Here is a 20,375-nt window from a genome sequence, read left to right on the forward strand (position 1 = left end):
CATGTCATCAACTTTTACTAAGGTGCGCAGAAAGGTGGAAGATGACCTGTTTGTTTTCTACTACAGTCAGATGTTGGACACCTGTGGGGGAATTTAGGGCTCTATCGGGAAAAACAAAATAGTCACAGAAATTGTCTTAGTAAAAGATGAAAGATTCTCTTGGCCAGAGCTCAGCAAATTCTCAGTTCATCAACAATGAATGCTTCTAAGCTCTTATGGAAGAATAATATCTTACACGGTCTTCAGCGGTCTTGGGATTAGTTACAATTTTGGAGCAGATTCATATCCCTAAGCCAATCCATGGGTTGTGCATATTATCCCTGGGAATAGGAAAGTTTCCTTTCTTCTGTTTATCCTCAGAAGCTCTGTTGAAGGTAGATTGTTCAGAGATAATCATTCCCATGGGGCTGCCTCAGGCCCCTGGATGCTTTCCCATGGATTACTCAAGGCGGCTCCTTATCCTTACCTCTTGGGTCTCTCAAAATCTTAATGAAGGAACGTGCACACGTGTCCACACACACACAAACACACACGTACTTTTTTAACCTCTACTGATAGAGACAGTCACAGACAGAGAGATCAGCAGAGATTAAAATACTGCATGCCCATTTGATATGTTCATGTCGGTTTCTAAAAACACATAACGATAAATCATCAGCTTCACCCAGGTCTTTGGCGAGGAGAGTAAGACCCCTTCCCTCACTGTGCTTGCCATCTTTTATTTTCATTTTTTATTGATGTTATTGTAATTCCTTTGTTTGATTGCTATGAGCTACCCAGGGTCGGGTGGCATACAATTTGCTTGTTTGTTTATCCAATGTGTCACTGCCCATCTCATTGGAAGTGACCCTAAACTAAAAAAGTTTAATTTTTATTGTTGGTCACCCAGTCAGCCAGATGTTAGGACAGGATTTGGCATTTTTATCCAGCTCTCAAGTTCTCCTCAAGGACCTGGGCTAGGCAGATGTTGTTGATGGCGTTAAAGGTATTGTCGCAGGATATAATCTCTTCCACGCTGTAAACCCAACTATCATTGCTTCCCTATGTATTTTCACCCTCCTTCCTTCTCTGGAAATGAAGCCGACAGGTTAAACAGGAGGTGAGCTGTAAAATATCTAAAGGATGGAGGTGGGCTGAGAGTCATGGTCATACATAGTCTTCTAGATGACTTGTATGGAAGAGCATTCAACTATTACCTATGGAACAACCACGGAACAACTATGTTCCACTATACTGTATACATTTGAAAATGAATGCAAGCAATGCAACATCCCTCTAGATTTTCCTTTATATTATTCAGCAAAAAGTGACGTGAGTATCACTGTATCCATGGAGTTTCTACCAGACTTGAAATGTGTGTAGCAATGTTCTACAAGCACACCCACATGCCATATTTAAATAAATTGTAGGTATGGTTATAAAGAAAAATAGATCAAGAAAATAGTACTCCTTTTATTTTCTTCCCTTTCTTACTCAGAAAAGCCCTTGATTCCAAATTAAAATTCATAGATACCACATTATGCCAATAAACCTCCCTCCAAATACATGTTTAATTGATAAATAGATTTCTTTTTCTCCAGCATTCTACTACATTTGGCAGTTTGCTATTGCATTTTAAGAGAGTTTGTAACACATGTTCATTTGCAGATTCTATCCTGCCATTGATCCTGCACAAACTACATAACAGCTTATTATATATCTTCTTCTCTAAGCCCTTAGAGTTTGAACAATTAAAGTGGTATAAAACCTTTAGAACCAATGAGCAAATGATCAGTCCAGCAACCTCTAGACAAAGGGCTTACTTGGGTTGTCATGGATTTATCACGGATATGCCCGGTTAAGCCTATTTCTGGAAATCTAGGAAATAGATCCTTGCCATCTCTCCCTGAACCACTTAGCTTTACCTTTCCACAGGCACATTCACTATAGACCAGATCTGTTCTTCTCCAACTTTAAAGAGGACATTTCAGGGACTTTGCAAAAGAGTTTAGACAACATCCAGATAAGCAAGTATAGCAGTGCCAGATTTACCCCACATGCCCTATTTCTGTGACTTCAAGGTCTACCATCCCATCACAATAACCTTCTCAGATTACGACAAGAGATAGATCATCCCGGGAATCACTGGGTTGACCTGCTAGGTAGACAGAGCCAACAGTCAAGTCAGTCAGGCATAACACACTAATAGAAGGTCATCTGTTTAAAAAAGGCTGGTTAGCATGACAGAAATAGTCCTGGTTCATGCTCAAAGTCTCTTCTCTGAAGTATCTTCAGTATCACCCTATGAACGTCTTTGTTCCACAGCTTATAAATGGTAGATTGGGCAGAGGGGTGACCAGAATATAAAATAACTGCCATTTCCCTATCACAATTGGGAGCTGAATTTGACTTTGGAATCACATGCATCTAGACAGCAGGGCCAGAACACAAGGCAATGATGAAGAGATGGGAGCCACATGTAGAGAAAGCCTTGCACCAACCGACATGTGACCTCATCTGTGAGACAGAATAAAGAATAAACCCACAGGAGGTCAGGATGGCAGAAAAGGGAAGCAGAAGATGGGATGCTCCTATACCAAAAATCATGTCCTCAGTGATTTTTGTATCACCACATGCAAGTTTCAGCACCACTGGGAGCTCACACATGAAGTGGTTGATCCAGTTGGAACTACAATAACATGGGCAAACAAGAAAGGTTGAAGGGACAGTAGAGAGCAGAGGAGCAATTATCGCACATGTGATAATAAGTGAACTGGAACTGGCAATGCTTGCCCGTAGCAACAGCACAAAGCAAGGGATGGTAGATGGACTGGGAATGATCATAAGCCATGACTCCTAGAAGCAAAAATTCTACACTACCCAAGGACACCCCAGTGTACCTCTGTGTTGGGCAGAGGGCTAAAGAGATGGTTCTATTTCCAGCCAGGAATTGAGATAACATTAGGGGCATAGTGGTGGTGACATAGCAGATATCTGTTCCAGAAAGATGTGAAAGAAAATAGTACATGGGAGTTTGGAGTGGTACGTCAATCTGCACCAAGATGATGATCAACAGGTTCCCCAAAACTGTAAGCCAGTAGATGAGAAGGATCACAAAGAGGAGAAGCTGGATTTTTCAGTGGCTGATGAGTCCCAGAAAGATGAATTCCTTGAGAGAAGTGAAGTTCTGTGCTTCCATTCTGGCCTCCTGCCTGACAAGTCTGGAAAACAATGGCAGATAGTTAGATCAGCCACTTTTTTAAAGTGCTCCATACATTCCAGCAGGGACATTCTTTTTTGGAGTTGGGTGGTCTCAACAAATCCATCTAAACTGTTTGTTTAGATGGATTTGTTAAGCCCACCCAACTCCAAAAAAGAACACCAACTGCAATATGACAGGTCAGGGTCATGAAAGGATTCCTGAAAATGTTATAACCTCTTTTAAGAAGTAGCATGCTTTGAACCCTGCAACGCCAGACTAAAACCTAATAGCTACTAGGCCGATAAATACTACTTCTTTGTTGTTGTTATTGATTTTGTTTATTGGTTTCCAATCTCTTCTTCTTTGATTGGAGATAAGTGAATTATCTTTAAAGATGTTTTTCAAGTAGAAGAGACTTCTAAATAAATTATAACCATGGAGCTGGGTTTTATAGCTTTTGTGTATCTGGAAGGAAGTCAAAGAGCATGGATGAATGTCCTACTATACATTGTACATTTCTCTCCCCACCAATCTGAAAAGTCCTTGGCTTCTCTTATCTTATTTAAGCCCATAGTTAAATAATGAGAGAACAAATTTGCTGAAACTTTTCTTATAGCAATGATCTTATCTTCAGTAAGGGCAAATCCAGGGTTTGACAAATGGTTGATGAATTTCTCATTTCTCTGGAGAAATTCAGAGAGCCCATCCTTCCAATTTTTTCCCTTAATATATAGGAAGAAGATTCTAATACTTCATTTCTGCTCAACTGGAAAGCAGCACCACAAATCAAGTAGCCGCTATTCAGATCAAAGTGCTATGACAAACATAGATTTTCCTCTGTCATTTGCTGAAAATATCCTTTTGCATCCCTGATTAAGCACTCACCTTTTCATCCTTCTGTATTTATTCCTGATTTTCCTCACATTTAAATTTGTTTTTCCATAAATTATAATGGTCGTTAATGAAGGAAATTTGGAAAAGCAGACCAAGATTTAAGATAGCTGGAGTTGAGTGAAAGATTAAGCTCAGTTCCAGATTTTAGGATGTTGTGGACAGAATCAAATTTGGAACAAAGTAATCTACTGCCTTGAATTCCTAACAGCATCCCTTATTTAATCCAAGATCAAACTATTCCTAGTCCAAAAATTTGCAAAGCTGAAATAGTGTTTCTCCTAACTTGATCTACAACATGAGCTCATTCCTTCATTTTCATTTCTCTTTCAATTCATAAGAAAGAAAGAAAGAAAGAAAGAAAGAAAGAAAGAAAGAAAGAAAGAAAGAAAGAAAGAAAGAAAGAAAGAAAGAAAGATTAAATATTAAGATATGTGTCAGAATCCTCACAATCAATTAACCATCTTCCTTGCCGGCTTGCTTTCTTGCTTTGCTTCTGCCATTAGGAAAGATGGGGAGGGGGAGGTGCTGGAAGGATCTGGAAGGATGGATGAACAAAATGACCATTAGAGGCAGATGGGCTATTATCTAAGACTGAGGAATGCTCAAGGTCATACTAACGTGCGAGTGTGAGAAGACTGAGAACTTAGGGGGGCTGCAAGGGGGAAAGAGAAAAATGGTAAAAGCAACTTTTGGCACACACGGGCTCAGTCTTAGCAATGCTTTGGAACTGTACACTTGTTCTCAATAAATGAACTTTCTTTTGAACTCTTACTGGTTGCAAGGAGAGTTACTGAAGTTGGGAGTTGGGAGTGGCAGATCATTACAATATGCTAGCAGCAATTTGATAGCATATCATGAGTAACAAAGGAAAGATCAGCAGACAGAATTTCAAGATACATGAGACTTCTTCTACCCTTTTCATCTCCATCTATTCCTCCTGCTGCAGAATCAAACATCTTCAGAGAAGAAAGACTGAAGGATCTAAGGGGACCAGTTGATCAGGTTGTCCTTCATCCCATACTTGCTCACATGCTATGCAATAAAGGAGCAGAAGCAGGAGAGATCATTCAGTGAACCAAAGGACATTTATGACAATCCAGCCTTTCTCCGTCTAGGTCATTTGTGTTCCATCTCAATGATATTTGAAAAGCCACTTCAAAAAATGATGCCCTGAGCTCTCCAAATTCTGCTACTATCTGTCCATTCTCACCAAGTAAGGATCTCTGGGCACGTAAATGAACCTAGGAATGGCTGGTGAGCAGAACCACCATTGTAGCCTGGAAGAGCATCTGATCAGTATATTTGGGTGTTTCAGAGGACACAGATATATTTATTGAAACATTTGTAGGAAACAGACAAAAATTGGCCCATTGCATATGAATAATCCACAGGAAAGCTATATGAACTTTTGCAGGCTTCACCCTTAGTACTCATTTATTGGGATATTTTTATGTGGTAATGCAAACTATAAATGTTACTACAACTAGACAATTGTATAAAACTTTGCATAGTTTCAGAAACTGCAAACCTTTTGACTTCCAGAGAATAAACTCAAGGCAATTCTGTTGACGGGTTTACTGTGGGTGGGTGGGAAGCAAAAGAAAGAAATGTTATTGTGAGATTATTTATTTCGATTGATTGATTGATTGATTGATTGATTGATTGATTGATTTAAAAGATTTATATGGCTACCCATCTGAAGCACCTCTGGGTGTTGACAACAACAATGAAGCCAACTATAAAACTGTCATAAAAACAGTAAGACAATAAAACAATTTTTAAAAAAACTGCACCTTAATCATCCCCTTAGAATGCCCCACACATATTGCATTTATATCAATTTCATATGTACTTTTAAAGAAAGGTTAAGTAAATAATATTCCACCTTTTATTATACTTTGTTCTTTATTCCAAAAAGCCACCTGATCCTGAATTTAAATTCATACATCCCAACATTCAAAACAATAAATCTTCCCCCAACACATGCTACATTGGGAAGGAATTGCCATAGACTGTGTTTTCTCCATCATTCCAGTACATCCAGACAGATTTCCACAATATTTAAATACTATGGGTGGTACGCGTTCTTTGGAAGACATTATAAAGCAATCCTATTCATCTCTATTCAAAATTAAAAAAACATCACTTTTATTGCAGCGTATTCCACAATATGTTTTCTCTGTTTTCTGAAGTGTAGGGGAGAGATTCTGGTCAGCTACCCTTGATGCCAGGCAAAATGATAGGACACATTATATGGTGACCCCATATAATTCTCACAGAATTATAGGACTATATGGAAACCCTGTGAATATCTAGAACATGATATTATTTGTTTTGGGGCAACATGAATTTATAAAGGATATACAAGCATAAACCTGTTTCCTGGAACCCAGAGAATAGATTTATCTCCCCTACCTGAATCCCGTAGCTTCATCTTTAGACCAGATTCACTCTGTATCAGATTTGTTCTTCTTCACTTTTAACTGTGAGACTTTGCAAAAGACTTCACACCACAACCAGGAAAGCAGCTACTGTATGGTAGTAGCATACTCCACATTTCATAAGAACTAGGTTTCAGTAGAAGCGAACTAGGTTTGGAGGTTTTAACATCTCAGCACAATTACAGGATAAAGACGAGGCTGAGAGATCATATAGCACAGAATCCATGAGTTGATTTCAAGGTTGGACAAACACACATTTTAAAAGCATTCTGGAGTAATTCTCATAATCAGCTACTATCAGACCATCAGTTTTTTTACAAAAAGTTGATTACCCATGACAGAAACCTCAATGGTGTTTGTTCAAAGCCCCTTCTTCACAACAACTTAGCTACTGCCCTATGAATGTCCTTGTTCCGCAGGGTATAAATGATGGAGTTGAGCAGAGGGGTGATCACAACATAGAAGACTGCAATTTGTTTATCACGATCAGGAGACGAATCTGACTTTGGAATCATGTACATCCAGATTGTAGGACCATAAAACAAGGAAACCACCAGGAGATGGGAGCAGCATGTAGAGAAAGCCTTATGCCGCCCAACACTTGATCTCATTTGTGATACAGAATGAAGAATAAACCCATAGGAGGCCAACGTAACAGAAAGGGGAACCATAAGCACAAATGTTCCTATACCAAAAATAATGACCTGAGCAATATTTGTATCACCACATGCGAGTTTCAACACCACTGGCAATTCACATATGAAGTGATTCATCTGATTGGGGCCACAGTAGCTTTGGCAAACAAGGCAGACAATGCAAATCACACAGAGCAGAGGGGCTACTATCCAGCATGCTGAAGTGAACTGCAACTGACGGCGTTTGCCCATGATAACAGCGTAAAGTAAGGGGCAGCAGATGGCCAGGTAGCGGTCATAGGCCATGACACCCAGCAGGAAAACCTCAACAGCAGCTGTGGCCAAGGCGATATACATCTGGATCATGCAGAATGCTAAAGAAATGGCTCCATCTCCAGCCAGCAGCTGAGTTAACATTAGCGGCATGGTGCTGGTAACGTAACAGATATCGACCCCTGCAAGATGTGAAAGAAAATAATACATGGGTGTGTGGAGTTTTAAATCAACCTGCACCAAGGTGATGATCAGCAGGTTCCCCAAAACGGTCAGCAGGTAGATGATGAGAATGACCACAAAGAGGAGAAGCTGGATTTTTCTCTGGCGGGCCAGCCCCAGTAAGATGAATTCCTTGACAGAGGTGATGTTCTCACTTTCCATTCTGGCCTCCTGCCTGAAGAGACAAGAAAGAGTTGGAACTCAAATGGGACTGCTGTTTTGAAAGCAATGTTTAAGTACACTCAGAGCAAGCCCATCCCAGCATCTGCAACATTTCAAGTCTAAGTCTGAAATGGCCCCTGGAAGATTGACCATGGCTGATCAGTGGTCAAGATGCTACAACCAGAGGCTGTCTTTTAAAGATTCAGATTGCTAGTCAATTTTAGTTAGCTCAATCAAAAGCTGTGTTTCATTTCTTCCAAACTCAAGTAAACATTTGTGAATATTTGTGAACTTTTATATGGTTGTGGATACACTGTACTGGAAATTCAGCTGATTTGTAATTTTGCTTATCTCTAAATGTCCTTGAGTTTGATTACTTGTTGTGACTTTGACCATTTGCTTGCTTAACCTGAGAGGGTCTTCCTCAAGAGCTTGATGGTTTGACATACACCTTCTCTAGTTTCATGCACATCAAAAGAAGGACCGACAAAGGGGCTTATCCTCAGCTAGTTATACAGTATAAGCCATAAGCCTGGTTTTCTGCATATCCACATAAGGACGGTTATTAGAATTCATGCTCACTTAGAATTTTCCGATACATATTACACCATATTTTTATCTTCTGATGAATCTTAAGCCTCATGCTGTCTCAGCTGGATTTGGAAGACCACCTCCAGTGAGGACAGCCTGAGCGATGCCAGTTCTGCCACTGCCTGTCCATTCTCACCCAGGGATCATCTTTGTGAGTGTGTAAGTGAAAAGCTACTAGCAGTGGCAGGTTAGCAGAAACACCATCCCATCCTGCAAAGGCATCGGCCTAGTGTACTCGTGCTTTCATAAGTGGCAAATCTGCTTGTTCAAGGATTTGTAAGACTGTGGGTAGAATATGGGCCATCATGTAGGAACGTACATGAAAATTAGACAAAGCAGTTGAGTAGAATTGGTTAAACGAAGAAAGAGACTAATACTATATATTTGTTTATAACATATTCCCTTCCCACCCCCACTGACAGAAAATAACCTTACCTTTGTTCTTTTCTCCACCACCAAGGAGGAGCTGCTCATACTACCAGCTTCTCTTAAGATGTCTAACTCTTCAGTAGACTATCCCTTTGCTTTCTTCTAATGCCAGATCCTCGGCGTTTACTTGGAAGTGCTATGGTTGATCATGAAAGCAACTACATGAAATTTCACAGAAGGTGTCTTTGTAAAGTTTCAGAAGGCTTCTCTGACTAGGAGTTCAGCAACCTGTCACTTAGGAAAGTTGAAATCACTTAAAACCACCCAGCAGAATGTTTTGTTGCTGAAGATGCATTGGAACTAATTACAGGTGATGGACATATTGAAATCCCTAATGAAATACATGGATTGTGAATATGCTTCTTGTTTTGACATTCTTTACTTTCAAAATCTCTGATAAAAAAGATTGTTGGGAGATAATAGTTCTGAGATTGACATGAGATCATAACATCCAGCATTTCCTAATACATCTTTGTTTACCTGTGCTGAGAAGACAATTTAAAAACTCTTCTTTGACATTTTACTTTAATTGCCAATTGTGGAATGATCTTTAAACAAGCATTATCATTTCATGGAATCACGCTTCGTTCTTCTTCTGGCCAAGTCCACTTTAGAAGCTTAGCCTCCAGAGAACCCCTTAAAGGCCAGGGAGGTTCTCATCATCCATGCTTTCTTGCATCATCAGGTGGATTAGAGGCAGCACGTCAAGAAGGTTGCTGAAAAAGTCCATGCAATTTTAGAATGCATGAAAAAACAAAATCACTATGTAAGGTCACCTTAGATATGCTGTGTCCAGTCCTGGGTGCCACCTTATGAAAAATCTAAGTAAGTACATATTATGTCCAAAAAGAGATGATGAGGATAGTGAGGTATTTGGAAATCAAATCCTAAGGGGAATGGCTTAGCCTGGACAAACAAATGATGAGAAGGAAATAGGATAGCTATTGTAGTCTCCAGTTATCTCAACCATTGTTTGCTGCACTAGAGCAAAATTGATCTTGGTTGCTCTACAAGGTAGGACTGGAGGCAGAGCATAGAGGTGGCAAGTGGACAAAGTTTGGTTCAAGATTAGAGGTAATTCCTCAGAGTATAAAAATAAAAGTTGTAGGTGAACCTAAATAAAGTCCCTCCTAGTTTTACAATACTAACTTTACAGAAAAAAATGAACTGTGATAATTCAACATCAATAAATCTTATAATTTTATCTGCCATTCCCATTTCGTGAAGACCCCTTTTCACTTATAGTGCTCACTTATAAGGTTTCTGGAAGGTAGATGCAAATATAGCATTGGCATGTTCCAATTTTCTGAAAAGTCGGTATGGGAGGAGCTGACAATTAGTTTTCTTCTGGTATAGAAGTGATTGTACTTCATGTTTTCTCTGCATTTCCCAATCATTCTAGAGAGTTTCACTCAAGTCATGTCTAATGTGATATTTATAATTGGTGAGTAACAACTTACTGTAAGTGAGCAGAATGAGAATTATTTCTCTGTTTTGTTCAAAGTTTATTCTTTGCAAGTCCTCGGTCATTCAGGGCCTCAGGGACATCTTGTTCAAAAGAATACAGATGAGGATTAGGCTGAGGGTTTGGGGTTCAAAAGAGGGGCTTTGGACCATCTAAGAACTGCACCTCTCTGCTAAAGGAGCTCAACCTTTCTTCCACAATGAAGAACTGCCACGTTCCTTTGTTCTTTTCTTTGATGAAAATCTCCGTTGTGCATTCTCACTAACTTAGAAAGAGCAGTTAAGGAATTTAAGTTATAGAGGCACAATATGAGTTTAAGGCCTTTCAAGAAGACTAAAGGAAAGCCATCTCTGAACAAAGAACATTCCCAGATTTGCCCATTCGTATCCCCACCTGATTTCCTTCTATCTTACAGTTTTATACGGAAATCAGCTAGAGATATGTGATTGAATCCATCCTGCTATCCAATGGTCTTCTGAAGTTCTCCCAGGCAATTCCACAGGGTTTCTTGGTTTGCTTTTAATGTCCTGTGTATCCAATGGTTAAAAAAAAAAACCAATTCCTTCTATGCTGAGGGTTCCTGCGTATTTCTCCTTTTGAAACAATATGTTTCTAACAATTCAAAGTTCTGGTAAAGTTTCAGTACTTAAGCTATGTTACATCTTACTTTAAAAACAAGGGACCATTGCTGAATTTCTCTCTGCTTAGATTTTTAATTAGGTCTTTGCAGGGAACACTGAATTGACATATTATTTGCATACAGGATGATCAACCACATGAGTTTCAGTGCTCAACCCACAACTTTTCTAGTTTTTGCACACACTACATTAAGCACCAATGAAGATACTTATCCTCCAGTTATATAAGCCATAAACTGGCTTTCCTACCTATCAAGATAAGAGATGTCATTACAATTCATACACAGGGACACTTTCACCATCGTAACAGATATCTCAGAGCACACTCAGCAGAATCGAATATGGCAGAACCTAAATTTTCCTGGTAAAGTGTTGCCAGTGGAGGACTGCTGTATTTCTGTTTTTCATCACGATGCAAATAGACAATGGAGGATACCCAGTAGTTGTGATAAATTACATGCTTTTCTCTAGTGTAGCCTCATCCGTGTTCCATCTCAAGGATAGTTGAAAAGCCACTTCAAAAAATGATGCCCTGAGCTCTCCAAATTCTGCTACTGCCTGTCCATTCTCACCAAATAAGGATCTCTCTGGACATGTAAGTGAATCCCCACCTAGGAATGGCTGGTGAGCAGAACCACCATTGCAGCCTGGAATAGCATCTGACCGGTATATTTGGGTCTTTCAGAGGACACAGATTTGTTTATTGAAACCTTTCTAGAAATGGACAAAAATTGCCCCATTGCATATGAATAATCCAGATGAAAGCTATATGAACTTTGGCAGGCTTCACCCTTAGTAATCATTTATCTGGACATTTTTATGTGGTAATGCAAACTATGTACATAAAAAGAACTCACTGTAACTACATAATTGTATAAAACCTGGCACAGTTTCAGAAACTATAAACATGTTGACCTTCCAGAGAATAAACTTAAGGTAACTCTGTTGATGGGTTTACTATGTATGTGTGGGAAGCAAAAGAAAGAAATTTTATTGTGAGTTTATTTATTTTGATGTATTTATTTATTTTAAAGATTTCTATGGCTGTCCATCTTAAGCAACTCTGGGTGGCTGACAACAACAATAAAACCAACAACGATAAAATAGTCATAAAAACAGTAAGACAATAAAACAGTTAAAAAAAACCCTGCACCTTAATCATCCCCTTAGAATGCCCCACATGTATTGCATTTATGTCAATTTCAAATGTGTTTTTAAAGAAAGAAAGGTCAAGTAAATAATATTCCACCTTTTATTATACTTTGTTCTTTATTCCAAAAAGCCACCTGATCCTGAATTTAAATTCATACATCCCAACATTCAAAGCAATAAATCTTCCCCCAGTACATGCCAATTTGGGAAGGAATTGCCAGAGACTGTGTTTTCTCCATCATTGTGATGGAATGGAATTATGGAGGCCAGACTCAGGGAGGAAAACATGTTCTTTCATGTCCTGAGGAGCGGGGGAGAGACAAGAGGATGAGACTGGCACCTCCCTGAGGAATTCACTATGTTCTGACTGGCGTTACTTGGGAGCTGGGTTTCAGTCTGGGAAGATTCTTGCTGGAGGTTGTAGCTAATAAACATTGCTGGACTGAATTTACATGGTCTCCTGGAGTTGCTTGGGCTAGGCCTGACATCAATCTTCCCAGACTGAAACCCAGCTCCCAAGTAACGCCAGTCACAACATAGTGAATTCCTCAGGGAGGTGCCAGTCTCATCCTCTTATCTCTCCCCCGCTCCTCAGGAGATGAAAGAACATGTTTTCCTCCCTGAGTCTGGCCTCCATAATTCCATTCCATCACAATCATTCTAGTACAGTCAGAGATTTCTACAATATTTCAATACTATGGGTGATACATGTTCTTTGGAAGACCTTACAATGCAATCCTATTCATCTCTATTTAAAATAAAAAAAAACATCAGTTTCATTGCAGCATATTCCACAATATGTTTTCTCTGTTTTCTGAAGTGTAGGGGAGAGATGTAGACTCATTCTGGTCAGCTCCCCTTGATTCCAGGCAAAATTATAGGACTATATGGAAACCCTGTGAATATCTAGAACATGATATTATTTGTTTCGGGGCAACATGGATTGATAAAGAATATATAAGCATAAACCTGTTTCCTGGAACCCAGAGAATAGATTGTATCTCCCCTACCTGAATCCCGTAGCTTCATCTTTAGATCAGATTCATTCTATATCAGATTTGTTCTCCTTCAGTTTGCAAAAGAGTTTCACACCACAACCAGGAAAGCAGCTATTGCATGGTAGTAGCATACTCCACATTTCATAAGAACTAAGTTGGGAGCTTTTAACATCTCAACACAATTACAGGATAAAGATTAAGCTGAGAGATAAATCATCCACAGAACCCATGAGTTGAATTCAAGGTTAGACCAATGCAGACTTTCAGAAATTCTGCAGTAATACTCAGAATCACTCACTATCAGACCGTCAGTTTTTTAAAAAAATGTTCATTAACCATGAGAGAAACCCTAATGGTTTTGTTCAAACTCCCTTCTTCACAACACCTTGGCTACTGCCCTATGAATGTCCTTGTTCCGCAAGGTATAAATGATTGAGTTGAGCAGAGGGGTGATCACAACATAGAAGACTGCAATTTGTTTATCACGATCAGGAGCTGATTCAGACTTTGGAACCATGTATGTCAAGATGGCAGGGCCATAAAACAAGGAGACCACCAGGAGATGGGAGCCACACGTAGAAAAAGCCTTGCGCCGTCCAACACTTGATTTAATTTGTGATACAGAATGAAGAATAAACCCATAGGAGGCCAATGTAACAGAAAGGGGAACCATAAGGACAAAGGCTCCTATACCAAAAAGAATGGCCTGAGCAGTACTTGTATCACCACATGCGAGTTTCAGCACCGCTGGCAACTCACATATGAAGTGATTCATCTGATTGGGGCCACAGTAGCTTTGGCAAACAAGGCAGACAATGCAAATCAAACAGAGCAGAGGGGCTACTATCCAGCATGCTGAAGTGAACTGCAACTGACGGCGCTTGCCCATGATAACAGTGTAAAGTAAGGGGCGGCAGATGGCCAGGTAGCGGTCATAGGCCATGACACCCAGCAGGAAAACCTCAACAGCAGCTGTGGCCAAGGCGATGTACATCTGGATCATGCAGAATGCTAAAGAAATGGCTCCATCTCCAGCCAGCAGCTGAGTTAACATCAACGGCATGGTGCTGGTAACGTAACAGATATCTACGCCTGCAAGATGTGAAAGAAAATAATACATGGGTGTGTGGAGTTTTAAATCAACCTGCACCAAGGTGATGATCAGCAGGTTCCCCAAAACGGTCAGCAAGTAGATGATGAGAATGACCACAAAGAGGAGAAGCTGGATTTTTCTCTGGTGGGCCAGCCCCAGTAAGATGAATTCCTTGACAGAGGTGATGTTCTCACTTTCCATTCTGGCCTCCTGCCTGAAGAGATAAGAATAAGGAGTTGGGACCACTGTTTTGAAAGCAATGTTTAAGTACACTCAGAGCAAGCCCATCACAGCATCCACAGCATTTGAAGTCTAGGTCTCAAATGGCCCCTGGAAGATTGACCATGGCTGATCAGAGGTCAAGATGCTACAACCAGAGGCTGTCTTTTAAAGGTTCAGACCTCTAGTAAATTTTAGTTAGCTAAATCGAAAGCTGTGTTTCATTTCTTCCAAACTCAAGTAACGTTTGTGAATGTTTATATGCTTGAGGATACATTGTACTGGAAATTCAGCTGTTTTGTAATTTTGCTTATCTGTAAAGGTCCTTGAGTTTGATTCCTTGTTGTGGGTTTGACCATTTGCTTGCTTAACCTGAGAGGGTCTTCCTCATGAGCTTGATGGTCTGACATACACCTTCTCTAGGTTCACGCACGTCAAATGAAGGACCAACAAAAGGGCCTATCCTCAGCTAGTCATATAAGCCATAAGCCTGGTTTCCTACATAACCACATAAGGATGGTTATTTGAATTCATGCTCAGGGAGAATTTTCCAAAACACGTTACATCATATTTCTGTCTTCTGGTGAATCTTAAGCCGCATGCCATCTCAGCTGGATTTGGAAGACCACCTCCAGTGAGGACAGCCTGAGCGATGCCAGTTCTCCCACTGCCTGTCCATTCTCACCCAGGGATTGTCCTTATGAGAGTGTAAGTGAAAAGCTACTAGCAGTGGCAGGTTAGCAGAAACACCATCCCATCCTGCAAAGGCATCGGCCTAGTGTACTCATGCTTTCATAAGTGGCAAATCTGCTAGTTCAAAAATTAGTATGACTGTGGGTAGTATATGGCCCATCATGTATGAACGTGCATGAAAATTAGACAAAGCAGTTGAGTAGAATTGATGAAATAAGTAAACAAACAAATACTATTTATCCGGCACAAACACCATAGAGCTAAACTGAAGTTTTCTCCATTTTTTTTTCGTGGAATGCTTTCCAGATAAGTTTAAACAAGAATAATTAAGAGCCATTGATATTGCAAACCAACTCTTATAATCTGTAGCTCTTTTGTTGACATTTCTTCTTGACTTATAGAAATATGCCTTTAGCACTCTCATCAGTTTAGCTGTTTAATATCATCCTAACATTTTTCAAATCACTTCAAACTCAGAATAACCAGGACAATTTTAAAACATTTTGGTCAGTTGAATCATTGATGAATTGTTTGATTTTACTGTCTGATTTGAATTTATAAATATCCAAGGCAACTGTTAAATCAATAGGTATTATTGATTCAGCATTTAGTATTCAGCATTGAGCTTTGTAAACAGTGACATTTGGGGAACTAAACTGGTCTCCCCCTTGTTTACTACTTATGGGCAGGAACCCAAATGGAGAAATTCCAGCATGAGATCATTCAAAGTATCTCTTTCACTCACAGAAGTTGGATAGAAGTTCCAGAGATTTCTGTTTCAATAACAACATAAATTAAGAAGGAAAATGTACTGAGAAAATCTGCTAGGGCTTTTCCCAAAATAAAAAGAATAGGAATAGCCTGATTGCCTGAACTATCTTTATGTGAATTTATTCAAAGTGCAAAACAAGTTAGAACATGCTCCTATTACATTTTCTCTTCAGTACTTCCAAAGTAGATTATTAAACACATCTTCTTCCAAGATAACAAACTGTCTCTCAGCAGATACAGCACCTGCCTGACCTTCCCTGGAGTAAGAAAATGAAGGTCTTGATAAGTCTTTGGATGGGAGACAACCAGAGATTTCCAGGATTGCAAATTAGACTAGAAGTTGAGAAACCATCTCGGCAGTTATCACAAAAGCGTCATCATTTTGACAATATACTTACTAGGAATCAAGATCAAGTCAAGTGTGTCTTCATCATTACCTTAATCGCTTTCACTAAAAATTATATTTTTTCCTCGATTGGCAAAAAATAAGTTTATGAAGTTTACTTTGTACTTTTCTCCACCACCAAGGAGGAGCTGCTCATACTACCAGCTTCTCTTAAGATGTCTAACCCTTCGGTAGACTATCCCTTTGCTTTCCCCTAATGCCAGATCCTGGGCACTTATTTGGAATGCTGTGGTTGATCATGACAGCAACTACATGAACTCTCACAGAAGGTGTCTTTGTAAAGTTTCAGAAGGCTTCTCTTAGCAGGAATTCAGCAACCTGTCACGTTATCAAAGTTGAAATAATTTAAAACCACCCAGCAGAATGTTTTTTAGTGGCTGAAGATGCATTGGAACTAATTACATGTGATGGACATGTTGAAGTCCCTAAGGAAATACATGGATTGTGTATATCATCATTGGGAATACGCGGCCTTTTGTTATTCTTTATTCTCAAAATCTCTGATGAAAAAGACTATTAGGAGATAATAATTCTAATGAGATTCATGAGAGATCATAACATCCAGCATTTCCTAATAGATCTTTGTTTACCTGCGCTGGGAAAAGAATTTAAAAACTCTTCTTTGACACTTTATTTTAATTTCAGCTGTGGAATAATCTTTAAACAATCATTATCATTTCATTGAATCACGCTTCGTTCTTCTTCTGGCCAAGTCCACTTTAGAAGCTTAGCCTCCAGAGAACCCCTTAAAGGCCAGGGAGGTTCTCATCTTCCATGCTTTTCTGCAACATCAGGTGGATTAGAGGCAGCATGTCAAGAAGGTTGCTGAAAAAGTCCATGCAATCTTAGAATGCATGAACAAAACCATTATGGAAGGTCACATCAGATATGCTGTGTCCAGTCCTGAATAACACATTTCGAAAAAGCTTTGTAAATACATATTATGTCCAAAAGGAGATGACGAAGATGGTGAGGTATTTGGAAATGAAATGCTAAGAGGAATGGCTTAGCCTGGACAAAAAGATGATGACAAGGAAATAGGATAGCAATTGTAGTCTCCAGTTATCTCAACCGTTGTTTGCTGCACTAGAGTAAAATTGATCTTGGTTGCTCCACAAAGTAGGACTGGAGGCAGAGCGCAGAGCTGGCAAGCAGGCAAAGTTTGGTTCAAGATTAGAGGTATAATCAGAGTATAAGAATAAAAGTTTTAGGTGAACCTAAATAAAGTCCCTCCTAGTTTTACAATACGAAGTTCAGAGAAAAAAAGAAATTGTGATAATTCAACATCAGTAAATACTATACTTTTACCTGCCATTCCCATTTCGTGAAGACCCCTTTTCATTTATAATGCTCACTTAGAATGTTTCTGGAAGGTAGATGCAAATATAGCATTGGCATGTTCCAATTTTCTGAAAACTCAGTATGGGAGGACATTAAAGGAGCTGACAATCAGTTTTCTTCTGGTATGGAAGTGATTGTACTTCATGTTTTCCTCTGCATTTCCCAATCATTCTAGAGAGTTTCACTCAAGTCATATCTAATGTGATATTTATAATTGGTGAGTAACAACTTACTGTAAGTGAGCAGAATGAGAATTATTTCTCTGTTTTGTTCAAAGTTTATTCTTTGCAAGTCCTCGGTCATTCAGGGCCTCAGGGACATCTTGTTCAAAGGAATACAGATGAGGATTAGGCTTAGGGTTTGGGGTTCAAAAGAGGGGCTTTGGACCATCTAAGAACTGCACCTCTCTACTAAAGGAGCTCAACTTTTCTTCCACAGTGAAGAACTGCCACGTTCCCTTGTTCTTTTCTTTGATGAAAATCTCCGTTGTGCATTCTCACTAACTTAGAAAGAGCAGTTAAGGAATTTAAGTTATAGAGGCACAATATGAGTTTAAGGCCTTTCGAGAAGACTAAAGGAAAGCCATCTCTGAACAAAGAACATTCCCAGATTTGCCCATTCGTATCCCCACCTGATTTCCTTCTATCTTACAGTTTTACACGGAAATCAGCTAGAGATATGTGATTGAATCCATCCTGCTATCCAATGGTCTTCTGAAGTTCTCCCAGGCAATTCCACAGGGTTTCTTGGTTTGCTTTTAATGTCCTGTGTATCCAATGGTTAAAAAAAAAAACCAATTCCTTCTATGCTGAGGGTTCCTGCGTATTTCTCCTTTTGAAACAATATGTTTCTAACAATTCAAAGTTCTGGTAAAGTTTCAGTACTTAAGCTATGTTACATCTTACTTTAAAAACAAGGGACCATTGCTGAATTTCTCTCTGCTTAGATTTTTAATTAGGTCTTTGCAGGGAACACTGAATTGACATATTATTTGCATACAGGATGATCAACCACATGAGTTTCAGTGCTCAACCCACAACTTTTCTAGTTTTTGCACACACTACATTAAGCACCAATGAAGATACTTATCCTCCAGTTATATAAGCCATAAACTGGCTTTCCTACCTATCAAGATAAGAGATGTCATTACAATTCATACACAGGGACACTTTCATCATCGTAACAGATATCTCAGAGCACACTCAGCAGAATCGAATATGGCAGAACCTAAATTTTCCTGGTAAAGTGTTGCCAGTGGAGGACTGCTGTATTTCTGTTTTTCATCACGATGCAAATAGACAATGGAGGATACCCAGTAGTTGTGATAAATTACATGCTTTTCTCTAGTGTAGCCTCATCCGTGTTCCATCTCAAGGATAGTTGAAAAGCCACTTCAAAAAATGATGCCCTGAGCTCTCCAAATTCTGCTACTGCCTGTCCATTCTCACCAAATAAGGATCTCTCTGGACATGTAAGTGAATCCCCACCTAGGAATGGCTGGTGAGCAGAACCACCATTGCAGCCTGGAATAGCATCTGACCGGTATATTTGGGTCTTTCAGAGGACACAGATTTGTTTATTGAAACCTTTCTAGAAATGGACAAAAATTGCCCCATTGCATATGAATAATCCAGATGAAAGCTATATGAACCTTTGCAGGCTTCACCCTTAGTAATCATTTATCTGGACATTTTTATGTGGTAATGCAAACTATGCACATAAAAAGAATTCACTACAACTACATAATTGTATAAAACCTGGCACAGTTTCAGAAACTATAAACATGTTGATCTTCCAGAGAATAAACTTAAGGTAGCTCTGTTGATGGGTTTACTATGTATGTGTGGGAAGCAAAAGAAAGAAATGTTATTGTGAGATTATTTATTTTGATGTATTTATTTATTTTAAAGATTTATATGGCTACCCATCTTAAGCAACTCTGGGCGGCTGACAACAACAATAAAACCAACAGCTATTAAACAGTCATATAAGATAATAAAACCATTAACCCCCCACCCACACTTTAATAATCCCCTTAGGATGCCTCATACATATTGTATTTATATCGATTTCATATGTGCTTTTAAAGAAGAAAGACGAAATAGGTAATATTCTGCCTTTTATTTTACTCTTGTTTATTCAAAAAGCCATCTGATCCTGAATGTAAATTTAAAGATCCCAACATTCAAAGCAATAAATCTTCTGCCAATACATGCCAATTTTGGAAGGAATTGCCATAGACTGTGTTTTCTCCATCATTCTAGTACAGTCAGAGATTTGTACAATATTTCAATACTATGGGTGGTACATATTTTTTGGAAGACCTTACAATGCAATCCTATTCATCTCTATTTAAAATTAAAAAAACATCAATTTCATTGCAGCATATTCCACAATATGTTTTCTCTGTTTTCTGAAGTATAGGAGAGAGATTCTGGTCAGCTACCCTTGATGCCAGGCAAAATGATAGGACACATTATATGGTCACCCCATGGATATCTAGAATATGATATTATTTCTTTGGTGGCAACCAGGATTTATAAAGAATATACAACCATAATACTGTTCCCTGGAACCCAGAGAACAGATTATATCTCTCCTACCTGAATCCCGTAGCTTCATCTTTAGACCAGATTCACTCTGTATCAGATTTGTTCTCCTTCAGTTTTAACTGTAAGACTTTGCAAAAGAGTTCACACCACAACCAGGGACGCAGCTACTGTATGGTAGTAGCATACTCCACATTTCATAAGAACTAGGTTTCAGTAGAA

General features: G+C 39.2%; 2 protein-coding genes and 1 pseudogene across 2 annotated transcripts; all 3 read right to left on the reverse strand.

The window, feature by feature from the left end:
• Positions 1 to 2,214: 2,214 nt before the first annotated feature.
• Positions 2,215 to 3,178, reverse strand: LOC148215331 (olfactory receptor 5F1-like; annotated as a pseudogene).
• Positions 3,179 to 6,890: 3,712 nt separating this feature from the next.
• Positions 6,891 to 7,808, reverse strand: LOC148215332 (olfactory receptor 5P56-like). Its single transcript, XM_088144105.1, has one exon. The coding sequence runs from the start codon at positions 7,806 to 7,808 to the stop codon at positions 6,891 to 6,893; it is 918 nt and encodes a 305-aa protein (XP_088000231.1).
• A 5,579-nt stretch (positions 7,809 to 13,387) lies between these two features.
• On the reverse strand, positions 13,388 to 14,375 carry LOC148215333 (olfactory receptor 2B8-like). Its single transcript, XM_088144106.1, has one exon. The coding sequence runs from the start codon at positions 14,373 to 14,375 to the stop codon at positions 13,458 to 13,460; it is 918 nt and encodes a 305-aa protein (XP_088000232.1). The 3' UTR covers positions 13,388 to 13,457.
• Between the last annotated feature and the right edge of the window lie 6,000 nt (positions 14,376 to 20,375).

This window comes from Python bivittatus, unplaced genomic scaffold, assembly GCF_059951505.1.
Source record: "Python bivittatus isolate LINGU-HERP-01145 unplaced genomic scaffold, Pbiv_v1 ctg000430_np1212, whole genome shotgun sequence".
Taxonomy (NCBI): Eukaryota; Metazoa; Chordata; class Lepidosauria; order Squamata; family Pythonidae; genus Python; species Python bivittatus.